This window comes from Crocodylus siamensis, chromosome 7 (genome assembly GCF_052110815.1).
Source record: "Crocodylus siamensis isolate JL-2025a chromosome 7, ASM5211081v1, whole genome shotgun sequence".
NCBI lineage: Eukaryota > Metazoa > Chordata > Crocodylia > Crocodylidae > Crocodylus > Crocodylus siamensis.
In genome coordinates, this window is record NC_143401.1 from 86,313,794 (window position 1) to 86,331,423 (window position 17,630).

General features: G+C 43.4%; 1 protein-coding gene across 1 annotated transcript in view; it reads left to right on the forward strand.

Annotated features, from left to right (window-relative positions):
• Positions 1-272: 272 nt before the first annotated feature.
• PDZD8 (PDZ domain containing 8) overlaps positions 273-17,630 on the forward strand; it is an 84,459-nt gene continuing 67,101 nt past the window's right edge. The window contains exon 1 of the mRNA XM_090057298.1: positions 273-1,174. Within this exon, the coding sequence (XP_089913424.1) occupies positions 420-1,174 (755 nt within the window). The 5' untranslated portion in view covers positions 273-419. The remainder of the gene's footprint in view (positions 1,175-17,630) is intronic.

Consider the following 17,630-nt stretch of genomic DNA (forward strand, 5'->3'; position numbering starts at 1 on the left):
CAGGCCTGCGCCGGGCTCCGCGCAACTCACTTGCGGGGTCTCTCCTCCCGCTTCCCCCTTCCTCGGTGACGTCATCACCCAGAGCCTCCGCGTGACCCCTCCCCCCTCACGCTGCGCCTGAAGGCTCGCACCGACCGCCCGCCTGCCTCGTGCCGCCCGGGTGCAGGGCTCATGCGCAACACCCCCTCCCTTTTTTTCCCCTCTTCCCCTTCCCCCCTCCCCGCGGCATTATGACATCAGCGCGCCGGTGACGAGCCCGCCCCTGTGCTCCAATCCGGCGCCGGGAGGCGGGGCGGGGCGGGTCCCGGATGAGACGGTTGCTGCCGCCGCCGCGCGAGGCGGAGCGGGGCTCGCGAGCTCCGCGGCCCCCCCTCCCCCCGTCCTCCCGCATGGCGGCGGCGGCGGCGGCGTGAGCGGAGATGCTGCTGCTGTACGTGATCCTGCTGTCGGCGCTGGCCGGCTCCTTCGTGACGCTGCTGCTGCAGCTGCTGCTGCTGTACCGCCGCAAGCCGGAGCCCCCCGGCGCGCCCCGCCGGCCCGGCCCGGGCCACGGCCGCGTGCTGCCGGAGCCCAGCCTGCGCGACTACCTGCAGGGCGGCGAGGCGGAGCCCGGCGAGGAGACGTGCCACTTCCTCAATGCCGTCTTCCTCTTCCTCTTCAGGGAGCTGCGGGACACGGCGCTGGTGCGGCGCTGGGTCACCAAGAAGATCAAGGTGGAGTTCGAGGAGCTGCTGCAGACCAAGGTGACGGGCAAGGTGCTGGAGGGGCTCAGCCTGCGCGACGTCTCGCTGGGCGACGTGGTGCCCCTCTTCAAGGCTGTGCGGCTGCTGCGGCCCGTGGCGGCGGGCGCCGAGGGCTGCCCTGAGGAGCTGGGCTTCGAGGTGGACGTGGAGTACAACGGCGGCTTCCACCTGGCCATCGACGCCGACCTGGTCTTCGGCAAGTCGGCCTACCTCTTCGTGCGCATCTCGCGGGTCCTGGGCCGCCTCAAGCTGGTCTTCACCCGCCTGCCCTTCACCCACTGGTCCTTCGCCTTCGTGGACGACCCGCTGGTCGTCTTCGAGGTCAAGTCGCAGTTTGAGGGGCGGCCCATGCCCCAGCTCACCTCCCTCATCGTCAACCAGTTCAAGAAGGTCATCAAGCGCAAGCACACGCTGCCCAACTACAAGATCAGGTGGGAGGAGGCACATGGATGTGGATGGGGCGGCCGGGGGCGGGGTGGGGGGCATGGATGTGGATGGGGTGGCCCGGGGGGGGGACATGTGGATGGGGCTGTCCAGGGGCGGTGGGGAGACGTGGATGGGGATGTCCAAGGGCGGGGATGGATGGTGGCCCCCTTCCCTGGGGGAGGGGGATGGACAGGGTGCCTGGGGAGGGCTCCCGCCTGCTAGGGGGAAAACTGGTCTCCAAGTTGATGTGGTGAAGATAAAGGTTCATTCACTTTTTGAAAACTTGCCAAGTAATAGTGTTGTCAGGGAAATAGTACTGGAGCAGACGCAAGAAAAATAGTGATAGCATAAGGTAAGGAATGGAAAGGTGTGTTAGCACTATGGGTCGGGTGTCACTGGGCCATTTCTCTGAGTTCCCAGTGCTTTCAAAGGTAAGGGGAGTTCCCCTCATAGGCGTTGTGTGGTTAAGCTGTGAGCTGAGAGCATAGGAAATTGGTAGTGTAAGTGGCCGCTGAAGTGTGGCTCTGATGCTGTGTGGTTAAGGCTGGGTTATGAGAGCGTAGAGTGCTGGGGGAAGTGGCCATTGTGGCGTGATGGTCCTAACTTGCTGTAGCCTCAGCCATCTGCATCTGCAGAAGGTGGAAGGAGGGTGGGGGGGATATTGGGGCTCTGCTAGGGGCTGCGAATAGCCTTGGGCATGTGTCTGGGAACAGGAGGAGCAGCTTGCCTCTTTTTGGAGGGGCGAGGGAAGCTTTTCTTTGGGACTTCCCCAAGAAGCAGCTTTGTTCCTTCTCCTAAAGGGTTCCCAAGAAGAAGTGCAGGCTAGAACTTTGACCCACTTCTTTCGTTACAGCATGTCAGTTCTTGGTCTCATTTTTCTTCCTCTTCCAGGCTCCCCCCCGGTAAAAATAGAGATCCTAGTGCTTCTGGTGAGAGAGGCAGTAATTCATATTCTCTAATGTGCTTTTGAGATAGTTTAACAGATGCTTTTTCCCTAGTTTGCAGATGCTGCTTTCTTCTGTGCCCCTCCAGTCTGGCCTTGGGCCGACCTAAAAGTTAGCTGGGAACAGTCTTGCTTCCAGCAGCTTTCCCAGCTATCGGGGAACCTTCAGGTGTCCACTTAATGTTTCTCATGGTGAACTGGAATGAAGAGCACCTCCTATCTGACATAAATGCCAAGTAATGTGATGCCCAGTGAAAGAACCTTACTGGTTTCTGTCTGATTTCTACCTGGTCTATTACTGTTGATGTTCAGTAGTTTACAGCCTTAGGAATTACCTTTGCCCTCTCGCCTGCTGGAATGTTCTTTTGTAGATTGCATTACCACCTGCCAAATGTTACAATGTGGTGCTGTGTATGCACACTTCTCAGCAGTAACACCTCTTTGAAAGTCGCTGCAGGGGAAACAGCCCAAATAACTGAGGTTGATCTGGGTTCCAGCTAACCTAAGGCTTGGAAGGAAGAAGTGGTCGCTTTTACAGCTTTTGTAGTCTATTTTTTATCCCCATAATTTAGACCAGCTTATGCAAATGTGTTTGTTTATGTGTGGGTGCACATAAGATGAGCTAGAATTTGGGAAATCTACATAAGCAGGATGACAACATTTGCAGAACTTTCCTACTTTTTTCAAAACATAGAAATTATGGTTGTGAAAATATCTGACACTTGGCAAGTTAATGTGATGGTCTTCCTGAGCCTTTAGACGGGTACTTCTTGTGTTTCATTTGCTAGGTATAGTTCTCCCACAGAGAAGTAAAATGAAAATTGACTAAAGACTTTGACTGCTTTCACTTCAGCACTGACAAGTGCAAAGTGATGCACCTGGGGAGGAACAACCGGCAACATACCTACAGGCTGGGGAAGTCTCCTCTTGTCAGTACAGAGGCAGAAAAGGATCTTGGGGTCATCATTGACTCCAAGATGAACATGGGCCGGCAGTGTGGGGAGGCAGTCAGGAAGGCCAACTGCACCTTGTCATGCATCCACAGATGCATCTCGAGCAGGTCCAAGGAAGTGATCCTCCCCCTCTATGCGGCACTGGTCAGGCTGGAGCTGGAGTACTGCGTCCAGTTCTGGGCGCCGCACTTCAAGAGGGATGTGGACAACATGAAGAGGGTCCAGAGGAGACCACTGGCATGATCAGGGGGCAGCAGGGCAGGCCCTACGCGGAGAGGCTACGGGACCTGAACCTGTTCAGCCTCCACAAGAGAAGGCTAAGGGGGGCTCTAATGGCCTGTTACAAACTAGTCATGGGGGACCAGCAGGCACTGGGGGAGTCCCTGTTCCCCCGAGCACCGCCAGGAGTGACCAGGAATAACAGTCACAAGCTGGCAGAGGGTAGGTTTAGGCTAGATATCAGGAGGCGCTACTTCGCGGTCAGGGTGGCTAGGGTCTGGAACCAGCTTCCAAGAGAAGTGGTGCTGGCTCCTACCCTGGCGGTCTTTAAGAGGAGGCTAGATGAACACCTTGACCCCACTACTCTTTCCTGCCGTGGCAGGAGGTTGGACTCGATGATCTGCTCAGGTCTGTTCCAACCCTACCAACTATGAAACTGCTGCTGTTCGGAAGCTGCGGCAGCATTGACGGTGACAAGTATCTCGGGAGTTTTGTTTTGTGGGAGTTGGAACAGAGTTGAAGCTACTGACTTTGGCTAGGAGGAAGGGAATAGAGGGAACTTCTGTTTTTCTTGCAGTGTCTATGTGTCTGTTGTTGGCACATCCCCCTCTTCAAGCAGCTGTGAGAGGAAGGGGGTCATGGAGTCTGATTTGGGAGATGCCCTGGGACTAAGGAGCCACCTCCCTTCAATTTAGCACTAAGTATTAGATATTCTGTAATTTTGTTGTTCAAACCCTTTGCTTGCAGCTGCTGAGTTTAGGAGCATGAGCAAGTGGGAGAGGGAGGAAGCAATAGGTAACTGGATTAAAACTGAGTAGAGGGAGAGAAATTTTGAAAGGAGAAATGGAAAAAATATAAAGTGCTGGAAAGAAAGCAGAACTCCATTTAGGGAGAGAAAGGAGCGGAAAGACTTTGTGATTGAAAGCAGTACAGGAGAGGTCTGCTGTTATGCTTTAAGAAAGAACTGAAGGAGGAAAAGAAAGTCTAAGACAGTGGAGACTAACCTTTTTGACAGGCATGCCACAAATTAACGCCACGACCACCCCGTGTGCCACTCCAGTCTGCCTCCTTTGTCCAGGTTGCTGCTCTGCTTTTCTGCTCCCTTCCCTGTGCCTCCCTGACCAACTTGCTGCACTGCTTTCTGCTTCCTTCCCCATCTGCTGTTGCGCTGTCTGTTCCTTTCCTGATTTGTTGCATGCAACACACAGAAGCTCTCTGTGCCACCCCAGCCTGAGCTATACTTATGCTATTTAAAAACATCAGCTGAATCTTAAATTAGTTTTTCTTTTAAATTTTATGGGGAGTTTAGCTTGTGCAATATGGGGCGAGACTTGTGGTGGCAGAACTCTTTTTCACAGTAGTACATTTAGTATACAGGCCAGTAGGTATTGGACAAAAAAAGGTCCTGCTCTATGTTTAGTTCTTTCATCAAGCAATCCAGAAGTACTTTACAAATACTGTTAAAACTTACAGCCCATTGACCCCGATGTAATGGAAGGCCCAGCTAGTCACTTGTCAATGAAATTCAGTTATCATGGGCCAGATAATCAGGGCTAGAATCCAGGTGTCCTTACTGTTCTAAACTCTGGATCATACTGCTTTTTGAGTAACATATTTAGGAAGGTAAGCTCTTTCTTATTATGTGTTTGTAAGATAACATACGCTACTGTGTCATTAGGATGTTGTTTTAGAGTCATGCCAATTTATTTTCGGATGCACGTTTTCTGCGTAAGAAGCAGTTGGAGGTAAAGGAGGCAGTCAGGAACTTCACACCTTCTAAACAACTTGTTCCCAGACTATTGTTACGCCTCCATACCAAATGTATTTTATTCCCTTCCTCTGCTTTTTTGGATGTATATTTACCTAGTAATAATATAAACAAGTTGTTTTGCCTCTCTGTAGTTCAAGACCTTTCTGTGGTTTCTTCTCTTAATTCTGTCTAGGAATTTTACAAATAAATCATTGAATAGTTAGAATAGCCTTGGAAAAGTAAGTCTTGGCATGTACAGAGTTGTCTGTCAAACCACTTCAAAAGGGACTTTAGACTAGCCAGGTGACCTCAGAACTGATCTACCAAGCTGTTATCTTCTTCCAGCTGTAAAATAGCGTTAAAAGAAGCTAAGAATATATTGTTTTGACAAGATATATTTCTAAGATATAGGGAACTGTTATAGATGCATTAGGGATATTAGCTGATGACTGATGACCAGAGAATAAGTTTGCATGCTTGTTGGTGATGTCTACTGACAAAAACTGAGAATCCCTGCAATAGTCAGTAGCTCATGCCGGTCAGTCTTATAGTAAGGCTTGTGGAAATTAGATGTTAATTTGTCACGTGTACATTTTTATAGAAATGTTAGAGCACATGTGTCTGCATGTGTTTAAAGACAAATAAGCACATAGCTTATTTTGTGCAATTTTTTTCCAAATGTGAATTAAGTTGTAATGTGTATGATAAAATAGTTATTGGTAATGCTCTTTACCCATTACCACTTCCCCTCTTTCGTAATCTAAGAAAAGGCCTTATGCCTGTCTTCATTTTTTGGTTGTTTTTTTAAGATGTCATTTTAAAGCAAACTGAAAAGCTATGAAGAAACCAGCAATATAATTTCTGTAGCTGAATATTTTTCCTGTTTAGGGGAGAGAACCTTTCTTAGACAAGTCATCCAAAAAGTGGCATTGCCTAGCAGGACATTACAGTTGTAGTAAGTCTTTTTGCAGCAAAATTTATTCCCTTAAGCACACTGTTTAGCTCAGGAAAAAAGTAGTAAAGACATTCTGATCTTAAATTAGTGTTTATGCTTGTTATAGTGAAATTAGCGTTCCTGATTTTATACATTCTGATTTTGCAACTTAGGCTACAGTATGCTAGAACATGAATTTGCAGCACGCTGGCTACACTATTTGAACTCAGCATGAATGCTTTTTGTGCCCTTGTATGAGCTACCTGACTCCCCTTTGACAGTGCAGCGCATTACTTTATGCTATACTTATTCAAATCTAAGGTGACTCTGAATTTAGCACAATCCCCAATAATTAGATTCCACATGAGGAAAAAATTTAATTTGGCATTGTTTTTATAAATAGATCTACGGGGAGAAAAAATGTAGCGGTACCAGTAAGTCATAAATTCAACATTAGCTTCGATTCAATTCAGGCATTAACGTAACTTAATCTGTATTAGGTTCTGTGTGGGACCTGGTGAGCGCTACTCCTTTCTTAGATCCTACGACTTAAGACCAGTCACTTGCAGATGCATCCTCGCTCTCACACTCTTCACTCTTCTCTTCTCCCTCATCTTCCCACAAAATGTTGTCTTTAGTTGCGCCCATGGTATTGGATATAGAGCACTTCTTGAAGCCTTTAGTAATGGATCCTGAAGATAGTCTTTCCCAAGAAGTCAGAATCCTTTGGCAAAGCAGTGCTATGGTTGGCTGCTAAGTCATCCCACTAGGTATAAGCACGTGGTTCCCTGCCAAGAGCTAGTCTAAGTACTGACACTGTAAATGTTTCTTTAAGTGGATTATTCACTATGATATCCAGTACTTGGAGTTGAAATTTTATATCAGCAGGTATGACCACAAGATCACAATTCATTGACCAAATTTTTGTTTTCACAACTGGTCTTAAATGCTTTCTGAATGAATCCAACACTAACATTTTTCTTTTAGCACTGCCCCAATCTTCATTTCTATACAACATCTAACCAGTTCACTTGACATCCATCCTTGTTTTTGGCATCAAACCACTATTCCTGATCGAGAGAGATTTAGAAGCTTTTATTTTGGTAGTTTTGTATTTCAAAATCACATAGCGAGGCAATTTTCTTCCATCTGCCAGTACTGCTAACATTACTGTAATTTGTGACTTTTCACTTCCTGTTAATCATGGATTTTGCACCTATCATGATGGTAACATTGCATGGCATGTCAAAATAGACTAGAGTTTTATCAGCATTACATATCTGGCCCAGCAGGTAATCTTGAGTTCAGCCCGGTAATGTACTCCTGGAATTCAGCAAGTTTTTTCTGCTGTCTGATAGTAACTTTTGTGCAAATGATGTTCTTTGTCTCAGGGCTAAGCTGCTATGTCATTTAGATACACCGCCCACTATTGGCTCTGAATTTTTGAAGAGGAATGCTCAATTTCTTTGTTGTTTCTAATGCTGGGTGATTGGCATCCCCTCCTTTCCTTTTCTTGAACATACTTGAGAACTTGCTTATCAGCTTCAGGAAAGCAACCTTGTGTTGGACTCCCCAGTGTTTTCTGTGTGGACTTAGCATTCTCAAGTTTCCCTTTTAATTGACTCCATCAAGGCGCATTAGCTTCGGTAACATTATACTTCCTTTCCACCTCACAATGATTTGTTTTTTCAGCATAATTTATAACCTTCATTTTAAAGTTGGTATTATAGCTGCACCTTGTTCCTTTTGGTATCTTCATATTTGTACCTCTTTTTTCTGTGTGGTTTGTCTTGGGGGTTTCTCTGCCATTGATCACCCCACAGAATCTGCCGTGAGTTTCTGTTGTTTTAAATTTTGGCCACTCAGTGGTGATCAGCCCCTGTAATCTGCTGCTTTCCCTGCTACTCCACCAGGTGCTCCTCTGCCACATGCCCCTCTGCTGGGTATCTTGTTGCCATTTGCCTCATTGCTGTCAGGTGCCATGGTGTATGCTCATTCCCTTGCTGCTGCTGACTGGAGCTTCAGTGTGTGCTTGACCCCCCATTGGCATGCTTATGCTGGGTCCCTGGTCACCACTTCTGGGTCCCTTGTAGCATGCTGCTTCCCTTCCTGCTGCTGCTAGGTCCCCTCATCACCACAGGCTGGGTCCCTTGCTGCCACTGCTAGGAGTTTCACTGCATGGATCCCTCCCTACTGTTGCTTGGAGTCTTGCCATGCATCCCTTGTTGCACGCTCAGTCCCTTGCAGAGTCCCTTGTCGCTGCAGTCAGGTCTCTCCGTGCAGGATGCCTGGCTGGTCCCTGGGGGGGTTCTTCCTCCATGAGTGCTGTGGGGGTCCCTCTCTGCTGTGTGCCCGGCCAGCCTCTCCCCACAGCATGCTGGGTGCCTGGCAGGCGAGTGAACAGGTTGCTCCCAGCTGCTGCTGCTTGACGGGTGCTGAGGCAACTCAGTGTGTACTGGCCAGGCTTCTTGCAAGCCGTTCAAAATGACCCAGCAGGCACCATCCCCCACACAGTGCCGAATTGCTCTGAGCTGCTGCTCAAGCGGTGGGTGCTGGAGCAACCTGGTGCAGATGGACCTGTGCAGGCTGCCAGTGCATGACGAGTTGCTCCAGCGCCCGCTGCTGGGGCATCATAGAATGACTTGGCGCGTGCTGGCCAGAAACCCCACACCCAGTGCTTGCTGGGTCACTTGAATCTATGTGTGGGGTTTCCAGCCAGAGGGTGCCAAAGCAACTCAGTACACACTGGCAAGAAGCAGCTTGGAGTGACCCTGTGCCAGTTGGCCTGGAACTCTGTGCACTGGGGGGAGCTCGGGTACTCTCTGTTGGCGGACCACGTGCATTTTCAGGTTTCAGTTAAGTCAGATATGATCGTAAGGCAAGGCTTGGTTTTTGTTTCTTCTGGGCTTTTTTCCCCCTGCGCGGCCTTCTCCCCCCCGGCTCCTTCCCAATGAATGGGGGAAAAACCCTCATCTTCTAATCGAGTAAATACAGTACTTGGAATGCAGTAAAAGTGTTCATAGGGAGAATTAGTATATAATGGTTAGTGCATTGTAAATTCATATCCTAGTTTACTGCTCACTAACTTTCCCATCTAGACAGAATGGTAATGCAGAAGAGGGGACAAACCTCTTCATTTGCTGTTACAGATGCGTACAAACTCTGTTTGCTTTATTTATTTATTTTCATTTCAACTTTCCAAAATGCTTGTTTCTCTTGGGTCTTAAGCTGCAATACAAGATTTTCCCCAGACTTTTGTTTTGATATATTTGTTGTTCAGGAGTAGGGCTTTACCTTATCTAGTGTCACCCACACTAGAAGGATATAAAATATAAGGTATGTTAAACTTTTGTTTGCTTTTTCTTTGTCATTAGTTTAGCCTTAGCATTAGTTTGGCCATAAGTGCCAGACTTAAATTTCATGCTATTATTGTAAATCTATTGATAGCAAGTATTGAAGTGTTAGGACGTACATGGCACTGATGTTCTGAGTAAAGCAAGATAATAGTGACACACACATTTTTAGATCACGTGGTGGGATAAACATAGACAGCTGCTTGAGCTTCCACTCTAGCTAATACCTGTGGTAGGGCAAAGAGGAAAGATTTCCCAGTCAGATGTAGACAAGGTCTGAAAGTACCTATACTTAATTTTAATACGGTTCTTTAGCTATGTAAACATGAGGATAAGAAATTGGCTCACTGAATCAAGATAATATTGATTTTCTTTTTTAGAGGGAATCACAGTGTACATCTCTCTTTGACAGATATTAAAAGAGGTGCCATGGTTGTTTAATTTCAGTTCCAGCATTTAAAAATAGCTAATGAAAAATGCATATAGGATTGTGTGCTAAATGGCTTTAGATAACACTACCAAAGTTACCTTATACCTCTGAGACTAATTACCTAGTGGCTAGAGCCATGGGAATGAAAAAAGAAACAAGTCTTTTTACATCCAATTGTCACTGGGTAGCTTTAATGCTCTGAATATCTAAATCTTCTAAATCTCTCTCAACCTTTTTCCTTTTGAAGTTACAACTTGTTACCAAAATTGAAAAGCACTTTGAGAGATGGTGTTTTATTTGCTGCATGTATAGTCATGGCAGATTTAAGCAGTGTATAGAAACACCAGCAAGGTGTGTTAGAGAGAGGAATGAAATTTGAGCCAGATTCTTCTCTCTTCCACCATGTCTGCATTATTACTTTTAACTGCATGAGAATGAATGCTGTTTCGGGGCCTTCCAGTCTCAGAAGCCTTCTCTACATAATACAGTTTTACTCATTTAAACTTGAACTTGTTTTTAAATGATCTAATTAACCTGGTGTACACCCTTGGATGAATACTTACTCTGGTATGGGTCAAACGGATTTCTGATAAATGTAAGCTGACGTAGAAATATTTTAAAACTACTGAGTTGTTGTTTGCGCACAAATTTGCAGCAGGCTTAGCTAATCTCAACTAAATTATCAGAAATTTACACTGTTAGACTAGAATGGTGCTGCTCTCTTGTACATACGCAGCCTTAATATTTGGTACCATTATGCCACATTGGTAGACGGTTTAAATCATGCTGTGCTAGAATGAAGAAGCTCTAAGTTTTTCTTTGGAGTGGAATTGTTTAGTTACCTTCCCCCTCCAGATCTGACTGCAGTATTATTGAAAATCTGACAGCTGTTGTGCTTCCACATTCAAGGTCTTGCAAGTTCATCCATTTAGATACCTAATCTGCTTAGCATAGCTAAACCAGTGATGGAGTTCTGTATATTTTAAGGACATTGGGTGTTTCATTATGTTACGTAAGAGATGGTGGCTTTTTTAATGTTAGCTTACAACTTCTCAGAGACTTTGCTTTATTGTAAAGCAAGCTATTGGAGGCTGTAATAATGTTACTTGGTATCTCCATCTTAAAGAAACATTTCTGACAAAAGACTGCATTCTAGTAACATTTCATTATTAAGAGCTAAACTCCAAAAGTGAGAACTTAATAAACTCCAAAATAATGGGAGCAATTATGTAGAGTTTAATTTAACATTTGTCATTGTGGCCAAAAGCTTTAATCTATCTTATTTGATGTGGATGGTTTACCAAACTTTTACATAACTTCCTTAAATGGATTCCAGATCCTTCATGAAATATAAGCCAGAAAGTAATGTAAGCAATATTGTGTCTTAAGATGATTCCCTGCTATAGGAATGACAAAAATAATATGGTAATCAGGGGCTTTGAAACATTCCTGATGCCAGTTAACAGGTGGACTCACCTGCTTAACAAGACCTACCTTTGAAAGGTAATGTTGGGAGTATCAGTAACGTCTGGGAGTGGGAACCTGTTAAGAAACCCGCTGCCCTTCTGCTGGAAAAGCAGACTATGTGGAGACATTTTTACCATGTTGCTATCTCTGGATCTTGCTGCTATTTTTATATCTGTTTCTTTCTAGCAAAACAGCTTCCTCCTACAGATTTGAAAGCCTGTTTCTAGTAGCTTAAGAGACACTTATTTCTTCCCCTTCATCCCCTTCCCATTCCCATACTTTCTCTTCATTCTCATTTTCTGAGTCCTTTTCCCATGTGGAAAAATCAGATGCTTGCTGCTTTTGCTGTTGTTGCTAGAGATGGCAGCGTGACACAGACAGGACTCAGTAGTAGCTATGAAAATGACCAGACACAGCCTTCTGTCTCTTGGCAAAGCTATGCTAAGCAGATGCAGAAGAGTCATCCACAGACAGCAGCATTTCACGTTGGGCAGATTATCTTTGCAGCTCAGGGGCAAGTAACTTTATTGTATTTTTAAGAAGAAAAATAAAATGGATACTTACATAAAGGCATAAATAATATTACAACAAAACCGAACTCCAGTAGCATTGAATAATTATTCTAAAAGGAACTTTGCCAGTCTTTTGCTTACTAAAAATATATTTTTTTCACCCTTTCAGCATGTTAATAATCTTACTTGGCCTACTTCAGAATCCCTGCTGCACCGCTCCTCCGACGTCGCTCGGTTCTATTTCTTGTCAAAATGAAAGTTTTATTTTTATGTATGTTGATAGATTTGATAAAGACAATAGGGGTGAAACCTCTTCTCCCTGTTTTGCTTATCCTTTACATTTTCATGGTGAAAAATGGCATTCGAAATGTCCTGTCCTTCAAATAAGCAATCATTCACTCCCCTAGCATGTGCCAGTAAGTTATTTGGTTTTACGGGTGGGTAGAGGTCTTTGTGAATGCTAAGTAAATACTAATTTTTTTCATGCGACTTAAATTGTGTATGAGGGGAAAAATCTTATATGAGAAGTTTTTTGTATTCGAGTGAAAGTGATTAGTTTCAGTAGCTTGGAATCTATGAAGGAGGTGTAGAATATGAAATAAAAATATATTGGTAACGTTAAAGGATGGTGGGAACAAAAATCCTAGTATAGATGAGTTGTTTTTTTTTATGGTGAGAATTTAGAAAGAGATCTTGTAAAGTTTAGGTGGTCTTAGGATTTTTGAATGTGACATTGGTGTGAAAAGAGATCCTTAATATTTACTTTTTTCAGTTCTCACGTATTGAAAAAGTCTTGGTTTTTTTCCTAGCTAACAGCCAGCAAATACATTTTGTTATGCTTACATGTTATAAGTATTGAATAACTTTTAATGGCTCAGAATAGGTCCATCAATTTGCATACTTTCAGAGCTTTAAGTAAATCCTCTAGAACTTATATCTTAACTAACTTGATCTTATCTTGAAAACCAAAATCATTTTTTATGATTAGGCTAATTAAGCAAAAGCAGTAGGTATCCTTTAAGTGAGAGAAACTCAAGGTACAAAATGTGGCATCAGACTGTAAGCCCGTACTTCTTTTTGAAACCTTGAGAGAATCCATTTCTGAACCTCCCTCTTCCTTCCAGTAAGAATAGAGAATGTGAGCTTTATGCAGAAATGAAGCGCTTAGATTTTCGTGCCAAAAGGGGGGGGGGGTGTTTGTACAAATACACAGGCCATTTAGTCTGAAAGTCTTGGAAATTTTACCAAATTCTTTGCTTGCATTTTAATATTTTATAAAGCAAGTGGAGTGAGTTTTAGCAGTGATAGTGGTGTAACAGAATGCTGTGCCCTAGTCATTATGAAGCTTAGCCTCATGCTGACAGTTTCATTATTGTAGGTACTCCTTTCATGTTGTTGGGTTACTATGGTAAACTGCTTATTCTACATTCCTTCAGAGATTGCCTGAAGTCACCCAACACTCTTCTGTGTACACAACTCATGTTCACACTTGCTTGTTTTTCAGCCATTTCATCATTCTTATCCATTTTAAATAAAATAACTGAAGACTCCATTAATTCTACTGAAAAGTAAAGATAGTGTTTGATGCAGGTGTTGATTTGGGAAATTGGTACCTAGAGATGCTCATTTTTGAATTTTTGGTAACTTGATAAAGTATTGGTTTTACACAGAGCTAAAAATCTATTTATAGTTCATTATCAAAACCTTAGCAATGTGATATCAAATTGTACCTCTGTTCAACAAAATGCTCATCTGCTGCAAATTGACAGAAGAGATGGTTGAAACAGAGCTATTTATTGCCTTCCGTATTTTTCTGTAACAAATTACAAGAACTTGCCTACAAAAAGTTGGTCAGTTGGGTTTGTATCTGAATGGGACAGTTTGAGAAAAATGGAAGTATTTAAGCAATGTGAAAGTGCATACATATTTTATTTGTATGCTAAATTTAAAAGTTGCAGTGTTGAAAGTGTCTGTCTCTTATCCTGTTTTGGAGCAGTCTGGAAGTGTTAAACTCTTAACCCTTGGCTAACGTTCCCTTTTAGAAAGTGACGAGCAAAAATATTTGTGATTTAAGCATAAATTCGTGTTTCATGAATCACAGAGGTGTAACAATGACATGAAATGTTGGGCTTACATTACTGAGAACCACGAAGGGACAAAGCAGAGCTTTATTTCTAGGGACTTCCTACTAGGAGACAACCAGGGATTTATTTCCTGCACTCTCAGAACCTGAGGATTTCTGTTTCCTCATTTCCCATTGTGCCTTTAAACACATGAAACTGTGGCAACAATTTACCTTTTTAGTAGCCTGCAAAAGTTAAAGTGCTGCCCTTCCCCCTCCACCCCAACCCCCAGAGAACGTGTAAAAGTGCCCAGAGGTACTAGACTTAATACACATTAACTAAAGGACGTTAATGCATATGTAGATGTGCCCACTAACACTTCATTATTATTTTCAAGGATATAGTTCCACAACTAAAGTTTTATCAGCCATTTAGGGAGAAATTTTTAAAATTTGGAAATCTTATGAAGATTTTGTGAAGGAGTTTGGAACAAGGTTTTAGTCATAATACTGTGATCGCTAACTTTTATACTCAAAAACAGTGTTCTGGAATCAGTGGAGATGGTGTGCATTTCAATGCAATGTCATGCAGACTTTTGCATATCTTTGACAAATGTTTGAAATAATTGCATATGTTTGACGAAATCAGTGAAGTAGATCAGTGTAAGTTCCAGTAATTACCTGCAAGTACAGTACTGTTCAGTACTTGCCTACCATTCTTGACATTCTGAAATGTCCCTGTTTGTGATTTTATTTATTTATTTATTTTCAATTTTAACTATTAACGTAATTTCTCTAAAGACTATGCAGTCAGGGGGAAAGTAGCCTGTATGTATAGCTATTCAGATCTGGCTTTGCAGTCCAGTTAAGCAGAGTATCATGTTTTGTTTCAGTGCCAAGGTAGTCATTTTGAAATGCTTAAGCATTTTGTACCTTGGATCTCATTTACTGTGTGAGCAGAGGTAAAATCCTTGAACTGCCTGGTATTGAATTCACTTGCTCTGTGTAACTGTCCACCTTGAGATTTGAAGAGAATATTGATTAGAGAATTCCATGTTGTAAAACAAGGCTTGAAATAAGCCTGATAGATTGACTGTACTAATATTTTCCATAACTGAATGGTGTAGCAAATGACTAAGCACCAGAAAGCTCATTAGCCCATGCAAAAGTAACTGTAGAAGGGGTAGAAACTGAGCATCAGAGTCTTGGGACTGCAGAGCAAGAGAGTTCATGGAATGATCTAAACTGCCTCTGTAATTGAGCTGGATTAGACAGATCTCTGTCATTTTATAGCTATTTAAGACACTGAATTAGGTAGAGGAAGTATAATGCAGACCCAAGATGAAGACTGTGCGCCTGTTTTAATTGTTCTTAATGGTTTTACCTCCTTGCTGACAAACTCTCGAAGTGGTATGTTAATTAAATTCAAATAAGAACAACTAATGAAGTTACAAGTGCTACAACCATTAATAGAACTAGTTGGATTATAGGAGAGGGGAAGCAAAGCAGGCATTAATACTTTATTCTTAAAACTAAAAATTCATATTTTTATTTGGCTGTAAAAGACCAATTTAGAGGAAATGTTAAAGTATTAAATCTGAAAATATCTGTGCTTTTTGCAGTCATAGATTGATAGTAATACTGTGGAACTATCTGAGTGTTGCTGTATCATCACGTATCCTGAATTTCTGATTTTGTACTCTTTCACCTTAAGTTTGACCATTTACTCTGCAGTCCCACGGTGCTGACTGGATCAGACCAGCTTTTTGCATCATATTGACCAGTATAGACTCATCCATTTTACTTGTTTATTTGCAGTATATTGAAAAGTCTTTAGGGCATGGATCTGATAATGGGCTAAAGAATCTGTACAGTATTACTGCTACATCATTTGTTTGCTTGTTTGTTTGTTTGAAGTGACTGAAGGAGAGAAGACTTGATGGATGGATAGAAAATGGGTTTGATTGTGTTTTTTACTAACAGTGGGACTGATGCAACCTGTGTCATTTCTCAGAATTTGCTTGTGGAGGATGTTGGATTGAAAACTACGGAGTCTGAAATGTAGTATCCATGGTACATTTTAAAAAATATGCCAATTCCCCTACCACTGTTGCATTATGTTCAAGAGTAAAAAGGCATTTCGCAGGTACAGTCAACTCTTAGACTTAGCAGAAGCTGCTGTGAGGGATACTGGTGGTTTTCGTCTTGTGGAACTGGGGAAGCAGAAGAGTATTGGTGGTGAACTATGAAAAGTGAGGATTAGGAGTTAAGAGCAGAGTCTGGTAATAAGCAACTATGCCTCATTCTCGCCATTTCTTCTAGCAGTATTGCTTTTTTGTTCCTAAAATTATAGTTAATATACCCATCTCTCCAGGATTTTTTAAAGGTTTGAGACTCTTATGAACAACGATACTACAGAAATAAGAGAGCTTTTTGCTAGAGAATGATCTGAGACAGCGTTTATTCTTTTTCAGTGCCCTAAAAAATAATGTTTAAAAAACGTGAACATGTTGTATGTGATATGTAGTGCTCAAGTTGCCTCTTAATGTTTTGTTTCAAAATGATGTTGTCTGTAGGCTGAAAAAACCTTCTTCTCTTCCACTGGATAAATGTTAATTTTAGGAGTTTACATCTAATCAAGCTGGCGAGAGGTAGCATTTAATATCTATATTTGTTTTGTGATCAGCTAAAAGCTGTCTGCTGGCATACTTATTGAACCAGGCACACCTAGTCCAGTCTTTCAGCCTCCAGGGGCTAGAGCAAATTCTTTTTCTTTTGAGTGCTTTTATCAAGGCTACTCTTCCTCCTGGGAAAATTATTCCCCTCTGCCTCATCCTTTGTTATCCCAGTAGCCCATCACCATAGTCTTTTGATTCCACATTGACCAACCCACCTCAAAGGCAAACGGAGAGGAAAAGATGAATGAAAACCCCTCTAGCTTCATCCGATCCAGGAAAACATGTAAGCACCTGCTTAACTTTTAAGCATGTATTTGAAGATAAATATGCAAGAAATGCTTTCTTGACTCGGGGCTCTTTGAGCATGTCGGTCTTGACTAATGCAGGGACCAGTGGAAAATGTGAAATTAGTTTAAAGCCTTCAGGATTTAGGACTTAACTTCAGGCAACTGTACTGGGCTGTGTCACCAACCTCTGAATCTGAGTTAAATCTCCTTTGTACAAACCACAGCATAGTGGTCAGATGTACAAATGAACTGTTAAAGCCTCCGTCAGCTAAGCCAAACACATTGGGTGCATCTACACAAGACGCAAACTGCGCAGTAGCCTAATTCTGTTGCACAGTAGTGTGCCGAGCAAAACCCTTGCTAATACACTACTGCACAGTAGTATTGGGCTAGAACGTGTACATGTACCCACTGACAGCAGAAATACGTTTGCAGAAAATCTTAACCAGATGCTAAGTCAGGGGTGTCAAATTTGCCTCCTGCCCTGGATCTTGACCCCAGGGTTCCTTGCGAGCCGGATCCAGCCCCGGGTAGGGGGTAGCATGTCCCAGGGCTGAGCCAGAGCTGCTGCTGCTGCCATGTACCTCCATGTCCACAGGATGCCCAGTGAAGGTGGCTCTACCTCTGGCATGTGTAATCTTTTTCCATGTAGCGCACAGTGGCAGTGGGGGTGTTGGCTGATGAGGTGGGCCTGCTTCAGTGGGAATGGATGAAGCGGCTGGAAGGCGACTGGGTCTGTACCAGCTCATACCCAACCTTAGCGTTAGAATGTAGGTGGTGCTGCTGAAGTTATGAAAATGGCTAGGTTTGTTCTCGAAAGGGAGCATTGATTGAGTACAGCAAGTTACAATTTTAAGCGCGTGACAAACAGCA